The following is a 24,072-nucleotide window of genomic DNA, read 5'->3' as shown; positions in this document are numbered from 1 at the left end:
GTTTTTCAACACCAAATCTTTGATTTGTTGAACGTGAGCTTCGTCGGTTGAGGTTGATGGTCGCCTTGGACGCTCTTAGTCTTCGACACGTTCACGACCGGCTTGGAACTCACTATACCACTTGTAAACATTTTTTTTTAGACATAGCCTTATCACCAAAGACTTTCTGCACCATCCTCAACGTATCCGCAGCAGAAAATTGATTCCGCAAACAAAATTCAATGCAAATTCTTTGCTCAACAAATTTCGACATCGCAAAAAACGAAAAACTCGCTTTTAGCAGCTCACAAAACGACACGTATCTCAAACACTAATGAATATTTGGACATGAAATTTGACATAAATGTGACTGACAGTACTACCAACCTAAAAAAAAAAAAAATAATTCTCCAAATCCTTGTTGTTGTTAGCGGTTAGCTAATCCCCGTTAGGATGGCAAGGGTTGTTTGTGTTGTCGTCGAGGTCATCTAACGGTAGGCCCAAGAAACGTGCTGTTTCGACGGGGTCGGACCAAAGGGAGGAAGGTGTTAGATGGGTAGAGTTTGTGGGGCATGCAAAGAGGGGGCCAGTGTCATGCGGGGACTCGTTGCATGCAGGACATACATTAGGTATGTCGGGGTCGATTCTGGATAAGTAGGAGTTTAACCTGCTACAGTATCCAGAACGAAGTTGCGCTAGGGTCACTCGCGTTTCTCGCGGCAACTGGAGCTCTTCGTCTGCAATAGGTGGTGGTTTGACTCCAAGAACGCCATTCACGGGAAGGGAGTCGGTGAAGGTGTTGATGGCTCCACTGTGAATGGCGGTCAGTGCCTGTCAAAAGTTTGTTGTGTCCGAAGTCTGGTCGGCGTATTGTTTGATGTCGTCGACATAGTCGAGGAATGACCTCTTGATGCTCCTGGGAGGCGGTTCCGCTTCAAGCAGATGGCTGCAGGGGTGATTCCTACGGAAACAACCCAGCAGGAACTGCCTGGAGAGGAGTAGATTATGCTCCTTTACGGGTAGCATGCGCGTCTCACTGTGGAGGTGTTCAATGGGCGACATCAAGAGGCATCCCGTCGTGGTCCGGAGTGCTGTATTCTGACAGATCTGAAGTTTCCTCATCTGCGTACCACTGCATACAGGCGACCATATTGGTGCTGCATAGTTGAGGACCGGCCGGCCGATTGCCTTGTATGTTGCCAGCAACGTTTCTTTCTCTTTTCCCCATGTGCTGCCGGCTAGCGACTTGAGGATTTTGTTGCGGCTCTGTACCTTGGCGATAATCGCGGTCGTATGGGGAGAGAAGGAGCATAGACTATCGAGGGTTACGCCTAAAATCTTAGAGTTTTTGACAGTCGGAATTTTGACGCCATCGACTGCAATATTAAGTTCAAGTCTATACTCCTTCGTCCAGTTTGTGAATATCGTCGCTGTGGATTTGGTGGGTGAAAGTTGGAGGTTTCGTGCAGTGAGGAAACGAGAAAGGTCGGAGAGGTAGCCGTTTACTTTCGAACACATGCCATCGATTCCATTGCCCGACGTCAATATCGTGCAGTGATCTGCGTACGAGGTTATGGAAACTCCCTCTGGTGGTTGGGGAAGTTTCTAGATATAGAAATTAAACAGTAACGGGGAGAGGACACCACCCTGCGGAACCCCCTGTTTAATTCTTCTTAGTTTGGATGTTTTACCTCGAAATAGTACGGTTGACTGACGACCGTTCAAATAGTTCATGGTCCACCTCTTTAGCCCTGGGGGGAGAGTGGTCTTTTCGATGTCCTGCAGTAGCGTTGGTAGATTGACCGTGTCTAAAGCTTTTGACAGGTCCAACGCTACGAGGATCGTTCTTTCGCAGGGTGGTTTCTGGTTGAGGCCACGAACTATCTGGGCGTTTATGACGCTAAGTGCTGTGGTGGTGCTGTGCACTTTGCGGAATCCATGCTGGTGGCTGGCTAGGCTCAGGTGGTGAGTGAAGGTCGGGAGTAACAAGGCCTGAAGTGTCTTCACTACTGGGGAGAGGAGAGTTAACGGACGATAAGATTCCCCTTTGTTGGCGGGTTTCCCAGGTTTCAGTAGTGGGACCACTCTTCCGACTTTCCACACATCGGGGATTTGAAGAGTGGTGAGCGACAGATTGAGGACCTTGGTGAGATATTTTACTCCCGTCGAGCCTAGATGCTTTAACATTAGCATGTTGATTCCATCAGGGCCGATGAATCTGGATGATTTTGCCTTGTTGATGACACCCTGAACCTCCTCATCGGTGAAAGTAAGTGGCGCGCAGTTGTTTGGCATTTTGCGCAGCCGTCGGTTAACACATCTCTTAGCCTTGTCTACCGAAGGGTGCAGTGTAAACTGCCGGCATAAAAAGGTCGCGCACTTCTTCGGGTCCGAAGAGGCATGACCATTGAATTGAACTTCAACTCGGTCGTCGTGTCTCTTCGGATTAGGCAAAGCTTTGACAGTAGCCCAAAGCTTACTCACACCGGTGGAGAGGTTGCAGGACTTCAGGTGCTCTATCCATTTCATCCGCTTATGTTAATTTACCATACGCCGAATCTCCAAATTGAGATCCCTTATTCGGGGATCCCCAGGATGGGCATGGCGTAAGGTGTCGCGCTCGTTACCTAGAACGGCTGCTTCGGCTGGGAAATTGGGGCGGATTTCCGCTATTCTTCCAGCCGGGATGAAGCGAGCGGTAGCTGCTGCGATCACCTTGCGGAATTGACGCTCGCCAACGCATACGTCCGTAGGAATGGGTAAAGCGTTGAAGGTGCTCTCGGTAAATTCTGTGAAGCCGACCCAATTAGCCTTTTTAAAGTTAATGAAGGTACGGTTGTCCACAGAAACGAAATCAGGAGGCTTCTCGATCGAGATAATTATGGGCAGATGGTCTGATGCGAGAGTTAGCATAGGTCGCCAGGTTATGCTATTTATCAGACCACCACTAGGAATGGTAATATCGGGCGAGCTGATACAGGTGCCTATAACACTGGTGGGGGCTTCGTCATTCATTGTGCAGAATGTCGAGTCGTCAATCTGTTCCGCCAGCTCCATCCCCCTGCGATCATTTGACAGGCAGGAATGCCAAAGATCGTGGTGCGCGTTAAAGTCGCCTAGTACTATACGGTTTTCACCACGAAGTAGCGCACCTATGTTCGGGTGATATCCTGTAGGGCAACATGTAACTGGGGGGATGTATATATTAAATATTTCGAGTGACCGGATAGCTATGCCCTGACATTCTAGGGTAGTATCCTGGGGTCGATGTCTTCTTCGATTTGACGATACTGCACGGTGTTGTGCAATATGAAAGCTAGGCCACCACCACTATCTCGCTCGCGATCTTTACGTATAACGTCAAAACCTGCACAACTCAGAAGATCTGAGTGGCTGTTTAACTTGGTTTCTTGGACCGCAGCTATCGATACACGTTCCCGATTCATAAGTGCAACTATCTCCTCGATCTTACTCTGGAGTCCGTTGCAGTTGAATTGGAGAAGTCTGGTTTGTCGCGGGTGTCCGTGGGTGATCCTGGGGGTGAGGGAGTGATGTGTTGGTGGTGTTTGTTGCAGCTGCAGAACCCGCAGGGGCGGTTGTCGCACTGGGGTGTTGGATGGCGACGCCTCTGTTGTGAGTTGCGGGGGCAGACTCCTGCAGCATGGGGCAACGTAGGAATCACTCCACTCACGTGTGGTGCGCAGGCCGGAACACGTCGGGAAGTGACACCAGCCAGCGCAGGAATTGCACTTAACTGATGTGACATTCCCACGTATGACGGTCTGACACACGGAGCAGACTGTGCGAGGAACCAAGACCCTGCTGCAAGGCGTTGCTCCAATGACGACACACACAAATTAGTACTTACCGATCCAAACGGGGTTAGATCTCCAAATCCTTCGACGCGCGCAGTGTAAAGTCACCTTATTTTTGGGCACAGTAGTATATATTTCACTATTTAAAGTTTATGATTTAAAAAGTTTTACATCGTCAGCATATGATAAAACTCTTGAATACTCCCTAAAGGGACATTAATTATGTCAGAAAAGTATCGTTAAATTTAACTTGTTGAGTTTTATTACTGTTCAAAATTGAACATTTTCGTTGCTACCAAAGGACGGACAACAACATTATATTTAAAAACTTTTATATACAATATTTGACAAATGTTAAATAAGATAAGAAAATTCTTACTATTGATACAGTTCACTAATATTAGATATCTATGTTCAAATATTTTAAACATACATACACATATACATAAACAGACTAAAATAGTTCACGTAGAATGAAACACTTATCGTAGAATGAAATAGTTCTCAACTTAAATAAGTCTTTATTTCCCCCCCACCAGTGGTAAGGATCTAAAGAATCTTATTTAAGTTTTAAAAGTGTGATCTTACAAATCAAACAGTTTGATTATAATTCAAACAATTACTAAGATAAGAAGCAAGTAATTTTAGAAATATTGGTTGAAAACTAAAAAGATCCAGTTTTTTGAAACCAATTAAAGGGGTTAGTAGGGTAATCTGGGCTGTTTTTTGACATTTTTTTCATAGAAATTTTTATTCTACAATAGAACTTTTTTCACATGTCATGAGGTATATCGTGGAGTGTATAAATACATTTTTTTGGAATTTTTTGATGACATCTGTGGGAGAAATAGCTGGGTGAATGAGATACGTTTTTTCACTGGAGAAATCCTGTTATAATTGCTTCAAAAAGTTTAGGTATTGCTGACAACTTTGCTATTCCCCTATAGTTTTCAATGGATGACCTAAATCCATTGATGGAAATACGCCTTGCTTGAGAGATGCATTAAATAGTTTTATTAAGGGTTGGTATATAGTACATATATATTTGGCAAATTTTTTAAGAAAGCATCAAACAATCAAATATGGGCCATAATTAAATGATTGTTTATATAAGAAGTCTAATTCGAAAATGGTGGGGGATTACAAAAATCGGACATAATTTGTGCTGATGTGGAACATTTTTTGAAGAGTAATTGGACCTAAAGAATTTCAACGCCGACAGAAAATTAGAAATCTTACATTTGGAGTTGACGAAATCATAGAACAATTTTGAATTATGTATAGTATTATTTTTTACTTTGTTTATAAAGTTATTATTTTGTTAAGTTCATCAAATTGTCGATGCAATTTAGAATATTTTGAATAATCAACAACTAAACCATTTTTTTTTTAAGTTTAAAAGTAGGAGATTTTTATTTTTTAATTTACATAACCCTCTCGAAAACCAGAATTTAGAACTTATCCTTTGAGTTACAACACATTTCGGAACATATCCTTCAAATAAATTTAAAATAGTTTCATTAAAATGGGATACACTAAATTCAATATTGCCATTATAATCTGGCAAAGTTACTTTAGAAAGTTCGCAATTAATTTGCTTTCGCAAAGTTGAACCGAGAACAAAGGTCTTGTGTATTATTATGAACTAAGTTGGCTATGATTTCGATATTAATTTCCAAAACATGATGATACGAGTCCTCTGGCAGAACCAAAGGATCACATCGGACAATAAAGAATATTGAAGCGTTATCAACGAAAACCAGATCTAAGAACTAACCAAACTTGCTTAAAATTAAATTAATTTCATTAAGATCCCACTCCGACATTTCATTTAAGAACTCGTTAAAACATAAGCGAGTACTAACAAAAATTATGTAATCATCAGTAGATTTTCACGATGCACACGGTAAATTGAAAAATCCCAAAACAATCATGGAATCAGTATTATTAGCCATGGAGAAAACATTGTTTATTAAAGAGGCATGTAGCATACATACAGATAGGTCCGCTTGAGACAGTAAATAAGATAAAGTTATGTAAATAGATAGCCACAATTAGCGCAAATGCGAATGCACTTAAATTCTATGAAGTCTGCATGAGGAACATCGACTTCTTCAGATGGAATTGAAAAATGAACAGCAAACAGGACACCACCTCCTATTCTGCTCAGCCGGTCATATCTGAAGATTCGCTATTAAATATCTCATTATCAAAAATGTGGGGCTATAGCTGAGTTTCTTTGAAAGCTATGATTTTAAAATTACAATTAATGCTGTTTAAATACAGATCAGTAAGTTTCTTCCTAAGACATTTGATAATATATCTTCTTTTTCTTTACTAGCGTAGACACCGCTTACGCGATTATAGCCGAGTCAACAACAGCGCGCCAGTCGCTTCTTCTCTTCGCTACGTGGCGCCAATTGGATATTCCAAGCGAAGCCAGGTCCTTCTCCACTTGGTCCTTCCAACGGAGTGGAGGTCTTCCTCTTCCTCTGCTTCCCGCGGCGGGTACTGCGTCGAATACTTTCAGAGCTGGAGTGTTTTCATCCATTTGGAGCGTAGCCGCTGTCTTTTAATTCGCTGAACTATGTCAATGCCGTCGTATATCTCGTACAGCTCATCGTCTAATCGAATGCGATATTCGCCGTGGCCAACGCGCAAAGGACCTTAAATCTTTCGCAGAACTTTTCTCTCGAAAACTCGCAACGTCGACTCATCGGTTGTTGTCATCGTCCAAGCCCATATAGCAGCACGGGAATTATGAGCGACTTATGTATAGAGTTTGGCTTTTGTTCGTCGAGAGAGGACTTTACTTTTCAATTGCCTACTCAGTCCGAAGTATCACCTGTTGGCAAGAGTAATCATGCGTTGGATTTCCAGGCTGACATTGTTGGTGGTGTTAATGCTGGTTCCTACATAGACGAAATTATCTACAACTTCAAAGTTATGACTGTCAACAGTGACGTGGGAGCCAAGTCGCGAGTGCGACGACTGTTTGTTTGATGACAGGAGATATTTCGTCTTGCCCTCGTTCACTGCCAGACTCATTTGCGTTGTTTCCTTGTTCAGTCTGGAAAGAGCAGAACTAACGGCGCGGTTGAGGCCGATGATATCAATATCGTCGGCATACGCCAGCAGCTGTACACCCTTATAAAAGATTGTACCTGCTCGATTAAGTTCTGCAGCTCGAATAATTTTCGCAGATTGAAGAAGTCGCACGATAGGGAGTCGCCTTGTCTGAAACCTCGTTTGGTATCGAACGGCTCGGAGAGGTCTTTCCCGGTGCTGCTCAACGTCAGTTTACACAGCCGTATTAGTTTTTCGGGGATACCAAATTCAGACATCGCGGCATAAAGGCAGCTCCTTTTCGTGCTGTCGAAAGCAGCTTTGAAATCGACGAATAGGTGGTGAGTGTCGATTCTCCTTTCACGGGTCTTTTCCAAGATTTGGCGCATGGTGAATTTCTGGTCGGTTGTTGATTTACTAGGTCTAAAGCCACACTGATAAGGTCCAATCAGTTTGTTGACGGTGGGCTTTAATCTTTCACACAATACGCTCGACAGAACCTTATATGCGATGTTGAGGAAGCTAATCCCACGGTAGTTGGCGCAGATTGTGGGGTCTCCTTTTTTATGGATTGGGCATAGCACACTTAAATTCCAATCGTTGGGCATACTTTCGTCCAACCATATTTTGCAAAGAAGCTGATGCATGCACCTTATCAGCTCTTCGCCGCCGTGTTTGAATAGCTCGGCCGGCAATCCATCGGCCCCGCCGCTTTGTTGTTCTTCAGACGGGTACTTGCTATTCGAACTTCTTCATGGTCGGGCAATGAAACGTCTGCTCCATCGTCATCGATTGGGGTATCGGGTTCGCCTTCTCCTGGTGTTGTGCGTTCACTGCCATTCAGCAGGCTGGAGAAGTGTTCCCTCCATAATTTAAGTATGCTCTGGGCATCGGTGGCTAGATCACCTTGGGGGGTTCTATAAGAGTATGCTCCGGTCTTGAAACCTTCTGTAAGCCGCCGCATCTTTTCGTAGAATATTCGAGCATTACCCCTGTCGGCCAGCTTAACAAGTTCTTCGTACTCACGCATTTCGGCCTCTTTCTTTTTCTGCCTACAAATGCGTTTCTCCCTCTTCAACTCTCGGTATCTATCCCATCCCGCACGTGTTGTGGTCGATCGTAACGTTACGAGGTAGGCACCCTGTTTTCTCTTCGCTGCGACACGGCACTCCTCGTCGTACCAGCTGTTCTTTTGCACTTTCCGAAAACCAATGGTTTCGGTTGCAGCTGTACGTAAGGAAATGCCGTCTCACAGTTCCCTTATACCGAGTTGTTGACGAGTGCTCTCAGAGAGCAGGAGTGCAAGCCGAGTAGAAAATCTTTCGGCTGTCTGTTGTGATTGCAGCTTCTCGACGTCGAACCTTTCTTGTGTTTGTTGACGTGCATTTTTTGCTGCACAGAGGCGGGTGCGAATTTTGGCTGCAACAATATGGTGGTCCGAGTCGATGTTAGGACCTCGGAGCGCACGCACATCTAAAACACTGGAGATGTGTCTTCCGTCTATCACAACATGATCGATCTGGTTGGTGGTTTTTCGATCCGGAGACAGCCAGGTAGCTTGATGTATCTTCTTATGCTGGAATCTAGTACTACAGATAACCATATTTCGGGCCCCGGCGAAGTCGATCATCCTCAACCCATTTGGGGATGTTTCCCCAATTCGTAGTCCTTATTTCGTTTGCCATGGTCGTCATCAAAAGGGGGTCTCTCATCCGAGGCTGATTGTTGGTTTTCATTGGGTGTGTTTTTTATGTGGCGGGTCCCAAACCCAACGCACAACCCTAAGTAGGGGATATTTCGCCTTCTCACTTTAGCTCGCCTTCAAACGGATGTTCTTAGGCTACCCAGAGGATACTTGGTCAAAGACCGGAAGTCGTGAGCTGCTTGAGTCATATGTAAAAGAATCGTTCCTGGCCACTCCCAAGTGAATGGCGATCATAGAACTTTCTTCACTTGCGTGAACTTCTACACATGACTCCATCCTCCGATAATAAATATATACTCACCGAATTATTGTTAATCAGTTTTTTGTATCAACGGGTTTTCTTTTTTTTTAGCAGCAACTACAATGGGTTTATCACGTTTATGCTCGAATTCACGCACAAGATGGCCAGAATGAGCTGTCAAGAGCCAATGGAAAATTGCCAGCGGATATGTCGATCTTAAAAGACGAAATATTCCTGTCGTATTTGAAATTAATTTTTCGGATGTCTGTATCGTCTGTTTTTAATTTTGACGTGTTTGATATAACACTTTATGTTATCAACTATGGTATCCGCAGCAAATCTTGAGATGAAAATTGAATTTTTGTTAGTGTTATTTCGAGGCGGATCCTGAGAAGCTTTTCGTTTACCTTGTTCAGTTACACCTTTCTCTGTATTCTAAGCAGACAAAACCTTTTCTCCTTGAGGACAAGGGGAAGACAGATTAATAGGTCATTGTTGGGTGGTGTCATTCTTTTTAAGGAAGACGCAGTGGTCTCTTCGTTAGATGAACGTTTACGTTTGTAGAAAGGTATTGAATTATCTTCTTGATCATTTAGGCATCTCAATGAAAATAAAATAACGTGTTTTGCACATAACAGTGTATCTATAATGGGTAAAATCGGGAGAAAGCTTTTCGAACATTCGGCTATCTTTAATTCCTCATAATCAGCAATTCATTGTTTTTGTTGGATTATGAACTTGTGCGGCACCCACTTCGCAAAGAGTTTTCGGCTCTCTATGGCGTTCACTGCCTTCATTCTTCTCGTTGCTCTTTTCACCTTTTTCAACTAATATCTCAATAACTAAGTAATAGTTCCTCAGTTTATACATATCTTTTAATGGTAGGGGCTGACTAGAAATTATATTGATGGTACCATCTATGTATACGCCACAGTAAAGCGTGTACGGGTCCTCTGGTATATATACATATATTTATATATGTACATACATATATATATTTACATATCTTATGTATAAAAATAAAATGATATTTCGTTAGGTACTCGCTGAACAACCACAACACAGCACAGAAAGACCTGAAAATTAGCACAGTTATTCGTTTAAGTCCTAACGAAGGCTTTTTTTTTTTGCAAAATCACCGTCGATTTGTTAAATTTGGGTTAACACAACCACCACCTTGATGATCATTACGTTATAGTATTCGTGGGATTAAATGCGAACGAAGCCGGCGGAAAAAATAGTACTTAATAATTTACATGATTAAATCCAATTTTTATGTTTAAAAAACAGTATTTTATTCCTATAGAAATTCTTCAAGTTGCCACTAATAAATCACATTCATACATCTAAATAATAACAAAAAACTTTTCATTTCAGTATCGATGTAGTATTAAACACTCCCGTTTTGGTTTTGCCACGTTCTGGCGATAGCTTAGACGTTTTGGTTGCTAATTTAGGTAAAATAACAGCTTATAATGCACATGAAGATAATGAGATCTCAATATCAAAATCGACGGATAACCTATATATGTGGGCCAAAGATAATTATTTCATAGATATAAGAAATATAAATTTATTCTCCTTGAATATATCAAAGCGTAAGGAGTTGGGCTTTTCAGCGCTACCGAAGGTCAATGAGTTGTATGAATGCAATACCGACGCTGTGCCAATACTACACGATACAGCCATGTTATTTAAGCTGACAAAATACACAACCAAAAACAAAACGGAGCATCAATGGACGTTGCAAAATAAATTAATCGTAAATATGAAAAATTAATATATCTAAAACAGACATGTAGTACTTAAAAATATTCAAACATCACGATTTAGGTGGAGGGTAGCATCACTCAATGCTTGCAAGTCTCCTTATCACGCAGTCAATACGAACAGGTACTCGATACCCTAAACACATATTCAAAATGGAAAGGCAATGGCAACGCCGATGAGTTTATTGTAACATCCATCGATCAACCGGACAGCGCGCCTAAGGACAAAGTTAGCGAAAACTATGACATTGAGGAGACCTTTGAAACAAATTTAAGCTTCTCCGTGCCGATATTTCAAATACACTTAAAAAATAAATTGAACAACTCACTGATCGATGTGACATTTCGCGATTTTGGTTTTCAATTTAACCAACAAAAAGATGTTACTAATTTAGAAGTATTGTTGCGCTCAATCGTCATGGAGGATCTCAAATGTACAATGGATTCGCGATTTCGTAATATGGTCGATTCGACGTCAACAGAAAAGGAGATAATTTATAAGACTGAAAAATGCGTATCGTGTCCGAACCTCACGAACATACATTTACAACAAAATGAGTCATCACGTTCAATACCATGCAAGCTAAATTATCCAACATTTTTGGCTGGGGCTCAGACGCCTGCGAAAAAGGCTGTGAATAGCAGTAATACGTCCCGATCGTCCGATGATAAGTTGGTAACGTACAAATCGCAAACGCATATGATAGTGGGCCTAGATGGCAAACCATTTAACCAAACTAAAAGTTCAATCGATTTTAATTGTTTAAATTTGACTATATCTGTGTGCAGATGGTTCACGATTTTTGATTTTTTCGGCTTCGTATCCACATACGAAAAGAAGAATTTAACACCAGCAAAGAGCGAACTTAACGATGGTGAGTAGTGTAACTATATGTGTATACAACCTCACCATTTACCTTTAATAGAAGAACCAATTTCCTGGGGCGAACTGAAAGTTTCGGTGCGTTCGTTAAATCTCATATTAGTACGCAACGAAGTCGAGTTCTCCAAAGCAAATATATCACACGTACATTTTAAAATTTCAAGCAACAGAGATATCAAATCGGTGGAAGGACGTCTCAAATCTATTTCGCTCTACGATCTAACTTATTATGGAGATTTGTATCGCGAAAAGTTCTCAACAGCTGGTCCGGAGGCTTTAAGTTTTTCATATAAAAAGTAAGTTGTTAAAAAACATACAATTCAAATGAAATATTTCCTTAAAAACACCATGATTGAATATGTAATAACTAAGCTTTTTCCAATATAATATGTTTGAGTTTAGTAAGGGAAAATACAAGGTGCGTTCTAAGTAAACAGGACTTAAAAAAACAGAACAAATGTTTTTTTCGGCAAAATCAATTTATTTTGTTCAAAATAGTCTCCCTCTACTTCACGGTCCAAAAGCATGTCGAACGAGTGTTTTAGCTAGTTGGTCGGTATGGCCGCCAGTATGCCGGTGCAAGCCTTTTGAATAACATCTATGTCTGCATAACGTTTTCTTTTCATGGTGAATACGGGGAGTGGGTTAATGGTTAAATTGTGATTTTTGGTCAAATAATCGGTCATAAGCGTCGATCGATCTGAGCAATTTTTGTTCGTCAGTCAATTTGTGCGGAACAAACCATGCATACACCTTTCGTAAGCCCAAATGTTCGGTCAAAATGCGATAAATCGATGTTTTGGAGATGTTCAAATCCGTTTCCATGAATTGCAATAATGATTTCTGATGAATTTACTCACAGTTTCGATGGAATTTCCGGTGATCACAGATTTTAATTGGCCCACATGTTGATCGTCATTTATGTCCTCACGACCACTTTAAAAACGTTGAAACCACTCGTGCACTCTGCTACGGGATAGGCAATCATCGCCATAAACTTGTTTCATCAATTGAAACGTTTCGGTAAAAGTTTAACCAATTTTAAAACAAAATTTAATGTTCACTCTTTGTTTGAAACTCATTTTCGCACCGATAACACAAACGTACTGAAACTTAAAACGCAATAACTTCACTTCCAATCAATGAAATTCTCACTATACAATTGATAAAGATGGCAGATTCTAACGCACCAGTCGACATATAAATGGCGTCACCAGGGGGCGCTAGATTAAGGAGTTAGGGTAGTTAGAATTTGCAAAAAATTAATTTTTTTGCATTTTCGCTACGTGTAATATATTTATTAAAAATATTCTCTGAAAATTTCACGTTGATCCGATAATTAGTTTTTGAGTTATTCGACAAATAACATAGAGAGCTCGGGCACTCAAACCAAAGAGGCAAACTTTAAACGCGTTTTTCTCAAAACTATGTTTTTTGAACTGGTGACAACTGTAATTCGAAACCCGCTCAGTAGATTTTAATGAAATTTATACAGCTTTTAGAATACATGATAAACTCGGGCCTGATCGAAGGATTTTTTTTTCAAAATTTCTAATTTTTTAAGACCAATTAACTGTTGATTTTTTCCCAAAAATTTAGAAAAAAATTCCTGAGGCCTCCATTTTGTTAATTTTTGAAAAAAATAAAATCCTTCGATCAGGCCCAGGATTATCTATTTATAAAACTAATTGTTTTTGTCCGATTGATTTTAGATGACTCTTCAAGGACTTATGGTTGTCACCGCAAGTACCTCTTTTTGGAACTGGGTCAACACAAGCAACTATAACTTTGAAAATTAAATTTTTTTTTTGAAATTTCTATAATAATGCCATATTACTACTTTTGTAAAATAACATGATTTAATAGCAAAAAAAGAAAATTCTCATTTTTTCGTGCCTCTGACTACCCCTAACCCCTTAAAAAAGTTCTGTAAGTTAAAGTTAAGTAATAAATTTTGCTTAACAAAAGCTTTTTTTACATTTTTGAGCAAGCATTCACACCTTTTTCATAGTTTTTTTGTTTTTAGAGAGAAAAGAGTTATTTTAATCGGGTTAGACCTAGGGCAACAAAAAGGAAACGGTGGGAAGACGTAACCCGAACCTGTCAACTCGGCAGTATTCTTTAAAATTATTGATTTCGTTACAACAACAACATGGAGAATTAAGTGACTCCGCTGTCTCGTGAAAATACAAAATTATTACTTATCAATCCATTGATCGTTCAAAATGTCCATCCGTGGATAAGTAATAATTTTTATGACTTAATTCTACTTCGTGATCTCTATACGAACTTAGCCAAGCCTTTGTCGACGTGAAGTTTTAAACAATTGTTAAGCTGACTTCAGCTTTTTATTATATTGTCCTCGGGAACCAAATATACCGTAATTTGATCGAATAGTGATGAGGTCACAACTGTTAAAAATCGTCTTTTTAAAATGTATTTTTTTTTAATTTATAGGTTAAGCTAAGCAAACCGTTAAATTCATGTTTTTCTTCTAGACTTAATGCGATTGTTAATTCAAATCAACGTTCACTGGAAATGAATGCAAAATTGCGCATACAAATGTCATCAGTACGATATATACATACAAAGAGATTTATTATGGAGATTCATTTATTTTTAAAAGACTTATTGGAGCTACAGTCGGTAAGCAATTGGAAATTTGCAAATACATTTGTATAAGTGTTCGTATAGTTTTAAAAGTGTAGGATCTATTCATTTAGTAAGTTTCGTATGTGTTCAGGTTTTAACCGCTGTCTCTTCGATAGTCATTAGGGATATAACAATTCGGGCCTCTTGTACAAGATGTTATTTTATTTTAAAACTTTTCAGTAAAATTTCCATTGTGGCGTCAAATTGTAATTACATTTCCAAAAAGTGTATCTCCATCACAAATAATAGGAAAACTTCAGTTTCAAGGACGTCTGTCAACAGTACTTAAAGAATTTTTCCTTTTTTTTCTGTAATTTGACGTCGTTTTTTACATTAAATATATAGAATACCTTTCGTTCAAAATGTCTTATCTTACAAAAACTGTAAAGCTTTTAAGTTTTTTTATGGGTATTGTTAGTTTCTTTATCAAATCATAGACATATTTCAATTTTGTTTAGAAGTTTTAGAAAATTTGTTTCTCATATGAACCCACTCTCCTTACAGCCGGTCATAAGGCGCATGAAGATGTCCGAAAGCCAAGCCGACATCAATTCGACACCAACCAAAATTGGTCTTCGTTTGCACGCTGCTTCACCCATTGTTTTACTGCCACTCAGCTACAATAGCACACAGGTTATAGTGGCCGATCTGGGCGAGTTCACATTGAAAAACTCATTTCACTTTGCGAGCGATGCGAACGTCGTCAGCAAGCGCCAAGATGAGAAGGGCATGGATGAAATACTGGATGTCATGCACATCGATTTGGTCAATATGAATCTATTTTCAGGCGAACGCATTTGGAAAACTAATAAAACGCTGAACTATAATCCAAGTGAATGTGTGAATATCGGCAATTTCACAATATTGAAGTTGGGCAATAATCTCTTCAAAGAGACATGTCATCTGAAACTGCAAGTGGAGCGCAACATCGACACGGCGGTCAGTCACAATTGTCCGGATATAACGGTTAAAGGTGTGCTAACCAAATTGAATGGCATTGTAAACCTGCAACAATACAAATTATTACGTGGTTTTCTTAGCTACAATTTGGGTGAAATGATTGACGATGTGTACCTTAATTACACGAAGAATTTCCGCGAATCAGTCGATAGATTGAATTCAACTAGCGAATCATATACTTCGTCTGATGCATTGGACCTGCCGACTTGGAATACACTCTCTATTAATTTGCAATTGGAAAATGTATCCGTGTCGTTGGTGGAGCAACAGAGTTACGACAATGAAATCAAACCGTTAGCTTGCGTAAATTTCATCAAATCATTTTTGCAAATCGACTCCTTCAATGATGGTTCGCAAGACATCGATTTAGTATCCAGCGAAGTGCTTGTGCTCGACTCGCGACCTGAACACATTTCGAGAAATGTATTCCGACACATTTTGAAACCAAAACGCGACAACCTCTCGAAGAATGTCGTACAAGCAGAGATACACAGTCGAAAACGCAATAATTCATCGAAATACATTATTTTATTAAATAATATGCGCATCATGGCCATACTGGACTGCTTGGAAAGCATAAAAAAGTTTCTCGAAGAAGAACCCACAATATCCACTTCGGTGACATCCTCATGGCGCAGCAATAAAATGTTAAAACAAACATCAACGACGCACGAAGCCGAAATGAAAACCGATTCGGAAATAATTTTAAATATCACTGATTCCGAATTGATTTTCGTTGAGAATGTCGAATTGGCCGATACGAATGCAATAATTTTGAAAAATACCACCGTACTACAATATCGACCCAATCATCACATTTGTCCCGTTTCGATTGATGTTAACCACTTGGAGGTCTTCTCCTGCATACTTGGCGCGGAAGAGCAAAGCGCGCTTTCCATTATCGATCCTTTCTCGCTGAATATGGAATTGAAAAACAATTGTTTCCATATCATCATACACAAAGAACTCTCCATACGTCTCTCGTATACTGACGTGAAATTATTTTCGAAAATGCTGCAGTCCATACCCAATCAAGCAAAGACCTCACACAAGCTCAATCGCGCTAATTATACGAACTACGAAGCGATTGCACCGTTAGTCAAAATGGGCTTCAAATCTAAAGATTGCTTGGAAGCCATGGAGGTCAACAACAATAATTTAAATGATGCTGCAAATTGGTTGCTACAGCAGAAACATGTGAAAACCGATCAGGTATATCTGGAAATGCACGATCTGCTCATCAGCGCCAGTTGCATATCGATTTGTGTCATTGATGATTGCATGGATGCGGATGTGCCGCTGCTGGAGATTGCGTTGTCCCAGTTGACCTTGGCTCAACGGTTAGACCATGCTAAATCACCGGTGGATGCTGGTTACACTACGCCATTGTATCAAGAGGGGCGGCTGGAGACGATCTTTGCTAGCGATTATTATAATCGGCGTCTGAGTGGCTGGGAGCCAGTTGTGGAGCAGTGGGAATGTTCGGCGCATTGGCAATACTCGAAAGTGAACGTAATGATACCACGCATGTTGGTCATGGAAGTGAGCAGCAAACAGCTGCTCAAGCTCAATATCACATCAACCCTCGTAGAGCTCTGCGATATTGTGCGCAACAATTGGATTAAAGATTATTATGGGCAGGGTAATAATGCTGACTCGCTAACGGGCTTTCGGCGTCGCTCGCCATTTGTGCCCTTTGCTTTGAAGAATCTCACCGGTGAGCCGTTACTCTTCAAGACCCTATACTCCTCGCCGGGCGGCATAACACGTACCGAGGTCAATCAGGCGGATATTATGTGCGATTGGTTGGCGGTGCAACCGAATGAAATTCTGCCTTTCGACTTTGGTCCACAAACTAAGCTTAGACATATGAATTCGCACAAATTGAATACACATCAGATTTTGGTTCAAATTCAAGGTTGGACCCTAATAGGTCCAATTTCGATCGACAAAGTAGGCATATTTTTTCGTTATTCCACTCTAGATATGCAGTATAAGAAACGTACACGCATCGTATTCGACATTTCAATGTTCGGTTCCGCGCAAAAAATGATAACAATACGTTCAGCTTTGACGGTGGTGAATCATATGAACGAAAGAATTTTGCTGAAAATGGAGGGAAAGCATGAGGACAGTGTTGCACTATCGGTGCTTCGAACCAGTGAGCAACTAAGTGTGCCACTACGTTTGGTAGATTCCCTTATTTTTTTTCGTCCCTACTCACCGACCAAATCGCCCGATCAATTGATGAAAAACGCATCCGAAGGTAGAACTGTATTCGTAAGAAAAAACGCCATTTCAAGCAGTAATCGTTGCGATGAATTCGAGTTTAGTACCTGCGGCGTTTCGTGGACTACATGCGCCAAAGACTCTGTGAACGAACTCTTCACATGTTACGGCAAGAGTAATGCTGTCTTCTATATACTCATCGAAATACGGAAAGTGAAGTATCCGAATAGAGATTTTAATACACCGGGTCATACGATTACCCTCCTACCACCATTGAAATTGAAAAATATGCTTTCCTGTGATTTGTTATTCAAAATATCGGGTCATATTCAGGGTCGAATCAATTCATCGGATGTGGTAAATATACATACGATCAATGCTTGCGACTCCTTCGTGCTGAGCATCACTTTGGATAATTACAAGTTATCTGGTCAGTTGAAAATACCTATGGGTCACACTGGTATTGTGGAGCCAAAATTGAAATTGATTGACATACTGAACCGTGAGCTTTATTTACGCGTCTCAATACAATCGTTTCAAGGCAAAGGCATGGAGATATTTATCAGTGCTCCCATTTGGATTATAAATCGCACCGGTTTGCCGCTGGTGTATAGACAAGAAGGCACAAATCGTTTAGGTTCTGGTCAATTCGAGGAACACGAGCAGGCGCGCATTGTTTCACCATTACTTTTTTCCTTCTCAGACCAGGAAGGTTCACCATCGCTGGAGATACGGATGGGCAATAGTTATGGTAATAATAATCCGGTGAGTTTTCTTAGTAATTATAACTAACTATAACTATAAAAAGTAAGGAAGGAATAAGTTCGGTAGCAACCGAACAGTATAACTCAGGGAACTTTCAAGGATCGAGAGCTTCAAAATATTCAGGTATATGGCGGGTAGTTTTTTGACCGATTTCATCTTCAACAAACAACAGTATTTACAAGATAATAAACTCAATAAATATTTTTAAGATGTAATGCAACATACTGACAATCGGAATAAATAATTTCATTAACCAAGAACCGTATGGTATTTAAAATGCTGTGAATATGGGAAGTAGGTGTGGTTTGTTCGGTTTCGTCTATTCACACTGTAATTTAAAGATGTAAAGTGAACGTCAGTGGACATACACTGTATGTACAAGTACTATATGTACAGTAGGGTGCGTAAAAATCCAATTTGTTTTTTCCCTTGTTAGTCTGAAAAATAGGCTCTTATGCACCTCTAGGAACGTCTATCCAAGTATGTGGTATTGAAAACCTCAAAATCTCGCTTCCAAGTATTTAAAAATATATATCTCGTTTCATAGATTTTCTAAGAAATTTAATGATTTATAATGATAATTTTTGCATTGTGTTATAAAATTCATAACTAAAATATATAAAATAATAATCAAATTTCAACCATTAATACGGTTAGTTTCACGAAAGAATTGTGAGAGACCTTTTTTGTCGTTGAGAATTATGTAGGCAGATAAGTCTATAATTTTCTAGCGTCAGGAAATCAAGAGAATTAAAAAAAGGTAACCCGTTTTATATTGGACTGCCGTGGGAACGTAAAAACCAATAAAAAAGGTTTCGTCAGGAATCTTTCTGATCATATCACCCATATTTCTAAGGTATGTGTTGTTATTAACCCATGAATAGACAAAATATATATTTTAGAACTACATTACAGCTTCATCTAGGGACGGCTTATGGAGACCGTTTTTAAAAACCGTAAACATAACCCCATATTGTTCTTGTTTTTTTCTTTCTTTCGCAGTGGTGCAAAAGCTTTAATATACACAAAGAAACTTTTCAACGGCAATTGCGCGCTGAGAGGTACAAAGGCTGTTATGCTATCGGCATAAACATACGTAGGGGTCGTGGCTTATATTCATGGACGACTTTCATAATTTTATCACCTCGCTATCAACTTTACAATAAATCCACAAGAAAATTGGAGTTTTCGCAAAAATGTGATATCAAAAAGCCGGTTAGTAGAAACGAAACTAAAATACTCTTATTCAATAATGTTTTAATAATTTATTTAATTCACCTTAGGACTCCGCCAACGCTGAGCACATAATATCAGCACTGCCGGGATGCAATTTCCCCTTCCACTGGCCTAACTACGAACAAGAGCCGCTATTGTGTGTGCGCATAAGCGATGTGAGTTTCTGTCATTGGTCACATGGCATACCCATCAACGAAGTACATTCCATATATATTAACGTACGTAACGATTTGGGTGAAATGTTCTTTTTGCGCTTGGAAGTGATTTCCAAAGGCGCTACATACTTTTTCTTATTCAGCGATGCACACACCTTACCGCCACCTATACGCATCGATAATTATTCAGAAATCATGATACATTTCTATCAATATGCCTGTAAGCCACATTGGCGTTCAACCGTACGACCTCAATCCTCGCTAGCTTACGCTTTGGATGATCCCTTAGGTGAACACATGCTGCAGATTGAGGTGCCTGGAGGCAATACAATTGAATTTCCACTCAATAAGATGGAAAACTCCACCAGCATAACGTATGCGAATTTCATTTATATCGCTTTTAAGGAGACATTCGCCTACACAGAAAGCGAAATGTCACAATTGGGCATTGAGGGACAGCAACTTGTTTTAGCTGTGCGTGATAAAAAGGTGATTGTGGCGCATAAGTGCACGGGTGATCGTTCACAGCTATGGCTGATGAACTCCTTTGGTCAGTTGGAGCACGAAGGTTCTTCGCCCCCAACCGAATTTAGTCGATACAGTGAATCGCCTGGTTATCGTATGGTCTTGGATGTGGAAACGGCGCTCAATCCGAATGATTTTACAAATTTGGTCATAAGACCGCCGAATAAGCAACGAGTAACCACGCAGCGATGGCGCTTTGAAAATGGACGACTAATGTGTCATAGTAATATGTGTGTGCAGGTGAGTGACTATCATGAGCGCTTGTTATCTTCCAATATTGCTATTTGTACGTTATAATTTTTATTATTATATTTCGGATATCATTTTATTCTTTATAACGAACTTTAGTTTTATAGCTTTATATGTTGCTTTATTATTATTTAGGGTATTCCACCAAACTCGTAAATGTAGAAACTTATAAGTTCAAAAATTTACGCTTTAGTTTTTTGGAACGCTCCTTTTTTTCATACGTATAAAAGCCGCGTAATAGGTAAAATATCAGTTTATGAAGCAAATACGCGTCGATTTTGCCTCATAGTTTTATACGAAACGCGTAAACTCTTTTTCATACAAATTTTGACAGCTCATTTATAAGGCACAGAATTTTACGAGTTTATGAATTTTATGAGGCATTTATGAGTTTGATGGAATACCCTAATTATTGTTGTAAGATCAGAAAAATTCCCAATATGATTTGGAAATCCCTGCCGTACTGATGGCATCTGTGCCTAATCCAAATAGCGAAACCCGGCTGTCGTAGGGGTGATACCTTTATATTGAACGTTTTTTACAAAATTAATAAATATTGTTGTTATTATTATGTCTCCTTAAGGTCCGAAACGGCGTTTTTGGCTTACGTCCGGGATCGGAAATTGTACTCGGACGTATACAAACGAGTCCACGTGTCGCCAGTAGTGATATTATTCCATTTGAGCAAAGTATTGAAATCCAGAAATTACGTCCTGGTTCTGGACACTTAGAAATAATAAGCAAGATGGATGGACCCATACGAACAGTACAAATACACGATGTTAAAGTGAAGCCAGAGGATGTCACTCTCACACCCGATCCGAATTGGAATCATGCTTCGATTAGCAGACGCATGACAGTGAATGAACACAAAGACAATATGTTCGATGAAATTTCAGTGAGTACTCAAATAAATCAAATAGTCGTTTTCGTATAATTGTAACTTATTTAATTTTAGATCAAAGTTGATTTACATAAGGGTTTGGGTATTTCGATGGTAACGTGTCAACCTGTCGAGGAACTAGCCTTTATCACCTTAGAAACAATTTCGATAGATGTGCATTCAACACGTTTTATCAAATCGTTGGAGTTTAGAGTGGCCGATTTGCAAATCGACAATCAACTATTGGATACCTCTTGTCCTGTCTTATTACATACCGTACGCACAAACGATGATGACAATTTACCCAGTAGCGCTTTAATTTTAAAAGCAAAACTCTTGCCAAGTCCCAATAAGAATGCTATAATATTCGAGTATCTTACCTTTGATATAAATCCTTGTGTGTTGATACTGGAAGAACGACTAATTTTAAAGACGGCCTACTTTTGTGGCGTGGGCAAATTGAATAAATATAAAACGAATAAGGAATATGATCATGATTTGCAAAATATCGAAGAAATGTCGCTATCAACAAATCCACGGAGATTTTACTTTGAATCGCTTAATCTGGGATCAAGTCAGGTAATTCTAAAAAATATTCTACAATTAAAAGAAAATCATAGTTCGTCGACATGATTAGTTAGCATTAAATCCTTTTGACTGAGAAAATGAAACTTTGAGGTTACGAGAATTAAATCACCAAAATTGAAAGTCTTTTTATTAGAGGAAAAAAAACTTCTAAAGTAAACGTAAAAATTCCAGGAGGGGAAATTAAAAAAAATTAAATTATTTTTTTTAGAAATAATTATATTGCATTTATTTCCATTTTACAGGTACGTGTCTCTGTATTTACGGCATCCAAATTAACGCCAGAACTATTCGAAACGAAGAAATCGCTTGGCTTGACTTTGGTCAAATTCGAGGATGCACTTATAGAATTCGACAAGTTCTCTGATAAGCATCATTTTGAGCCATTAGAGGTATATCTTAAAGCAATCAAGAGCCACTTTGTCAGCCAGATAAAGCGACATGCGGCTTCGATATTAGGTAGTGTCGACTTTCTTGGGAATCCGCTTGGTTTTGCCAACGATCTTTCCGAAGGTGTGTCTGGCCTAATATTTGAGGGTTCTGTAAAGAGTCTGGTAAAGAATGTGACACATGGAATTTCCAATTCAACAGCTAAATTAACGGAAACATTATCGGATAGTTTGGGTCGCGTTGTGCTCGATGAACACGACAATGAAACACGTCAACGCATACTGGAGATACAGTCGAATACCTCTGGTAATCATCTGGCGGCGGGACTAAAAGGACTCGGCTTCGGTTTGCTTGGTGGCGTGACAAGTATTGTGCGGCACACATACACTGGCGTGCAATCGGACGGTTTTCCCGGCTTGCTGAGTGGCCTCGGTAGAGGACTGGTCGGCACCGTAACGAAACCCATAATTGGTGTGCTCGATTTGGCATCGGAAACAGCGAGCGCTGTACGTGAGACGAGCAAAACATCGGGACGGATGCTGCCCGATCGCAAACGCTTGCCACGCTGTGTCACTGGTGCACCGGGTGGTCTTCTACCAGCCTACTCGTATCGACAGGCGAAGGGCCAACAATATTTGTATATAATAAATCGTAGAAACTTCGCAGAGAAACTCATGTCTTATGAACCAAATTTGTGCAATGATAAAGACGCTAAACTACGCCTATTAGTCACCACTGAATTCATACGTATATTTTCACGTTGCGATGAAGATCCAACGATTATGTTTGAATGTCACCTGAGCGAAGTGCTCTCCTGTCATCCACTGACTACAAATGTAGTGAACTCAGGGGCGCCGGGTGGTAGCAAGCATGCACCTAGCTTTTATATAGAGATATCCACCAATCTGCCGAAAATCACACGACCTCGTGTTAAATGTCAAACAGAGGAAGAGGCGGAGCGTGCAGCACGCTGTGTAAGTTCCACCATGGTTTGGATAAAAGAATCACTGAATCATTTTGAATTATCGATTTTTGTTTCATTTTTCAGATTAACTATGCTAAAAGTGTGTTTGATGAGCGCGAACAATCTGTGCCCAGTGAATAACAGCGGTTCATCATTGCTAGTGCTTATATTTAGTACATAAAGGGTTTTGTAGATTTAAGTGTTGATACTGATATTTAATTTAATGTATGTATATACGTATGTATGATGTAATTTGTATTAACGAAAAAGTATTTAAGTTTAGTAAATAATGGTGGGCATTATAAAATAAATTCAACTCAAAAACAAAATTTAACCTTAAAGCTAAGGTTTTTTATTGCAAATTATTTATGTATATAAATTCGTGTTGTGAATTGCATCTAAATTATATTTTCAATTTTTAATTGCAATTCCGATCAGCATCAAGTTCTTGTGAGGAAAGCTGTTTTTTGGGATACACTTAAAATACCGAAGTTCAAAATACCGACAAAGTTCATATATTCAGCTAAATTGAAATACCGACAAAGTCCGGTGTGTTTAACGTGGGTACCTGCTGACGTTCAGCGTTACCCCACGGCGCTCAAAAGCACAGCGGATCAAATCCAATGCGTTGATCAGCGCCCTGATAATGCTAAGAATTTTCAGTATCAATTGGCAGTGTGGAATGGACACACCACCTTGGTCGGATTCGAGGTCCATCTAAAACCTCTGCCGTGCTTTGGGTCCGGCACTCGGTTGCAATGCAACTCGCCATTCAACTGACAAAGTCAGTTCTTTCCGCATTGCCAGTCCGCATCAGTAGGTTGGAGTAAACTCTAAGGGCTCCTGCTCCCCGTGGTACCAGAATTAAGTCTCCGGTCAGACTTAGTTGAGCTTCCATATGGCTCTGGACTGGTGGCCAGGAGTTGAACCCTAATTCCCAGCTAACCGCTTTCCCGCTTAAACAATTCACGCCCTAACTGTTCGGTATACCGACTAGTGGAGGTCACACCACTAACATCTA

General features: G+C 40.0%; 1 protein-coding gene across 3 annotated transcripts in view; it reads left to right on the top strand.

The window, feature by feature from the left end:
- LOC105230284 (intermembrane lipid transfer protein Vps13D) overlaps positions 1-23,392 on the top strand; it is a 33,450-nt gene extending 10,058 nt beyond the window's left edge. For 2 of the 3 annotated variants that reach the window (XM_011210978.4, XM_029553099.2), the window contains exons 9-19: positions 10,184-10,568; positions 10,640-11,450; positions 11,502-11,754; positions 13,957-14,104; positions 14,615-18,064; positions 19,067-19,279; positions 19,348-20,220; positions 20,813-21,127; positions 21,188-21,691; positions 21,943-23,061; positions 23,136-23,392. In XM_011210978.4, the coding sequence (XP_011209280.2) occupies positions 10,184-10,568; positions 10,640-11,450; positions 11,502-11,754; positions 13,957-14,104; positions 14,615-18,064; positions 19,067-19,279; positions 19,348-20,220; positions 20,813-21,127; positions 21,188-21,691; positions 21,943-23,061; positions 23,136-23,192 (8,128 nt within the window). In that variant the 3' untranslated portion in view covers positions 23,193-23,392. The remainder of the gene's footprint in view (positions 1-10,183; positions 10,569-10,639; positions 11,451-11,501; positions 11,755-13,956; positions 14,105-14,614; positions 18,065-19,066; positions 19,280-19,347; positions 20,221-20,812; positions 21,128-21,187; positions 21,692-21,942; positions 23,062-23,135) is intronic. The other variant, XM_011210985.4, reaches the window with a different exon arrangement.
- Positions 23,393-24,072: the final 680 nt, after the last annotated feature.

Source organism: Bactrocera dorsalis, chromosome 5, assembly GCF_023373825.1.
Source record: "Bactrocera dorsalis isolate Fly_Bdor chromosome 5, ASM2337382v1, whole genome shotgun sequence".
Taxonomy (NCBI): Eukaryota; Metazoa; Arthropoda; class Insecta; order Diptera; family Tephritidae; genus Bactrocera; species Bactrocera dorsalis.
This window is presented reverse-complemented; position numbering and strand designations above follow the sequence as displayed.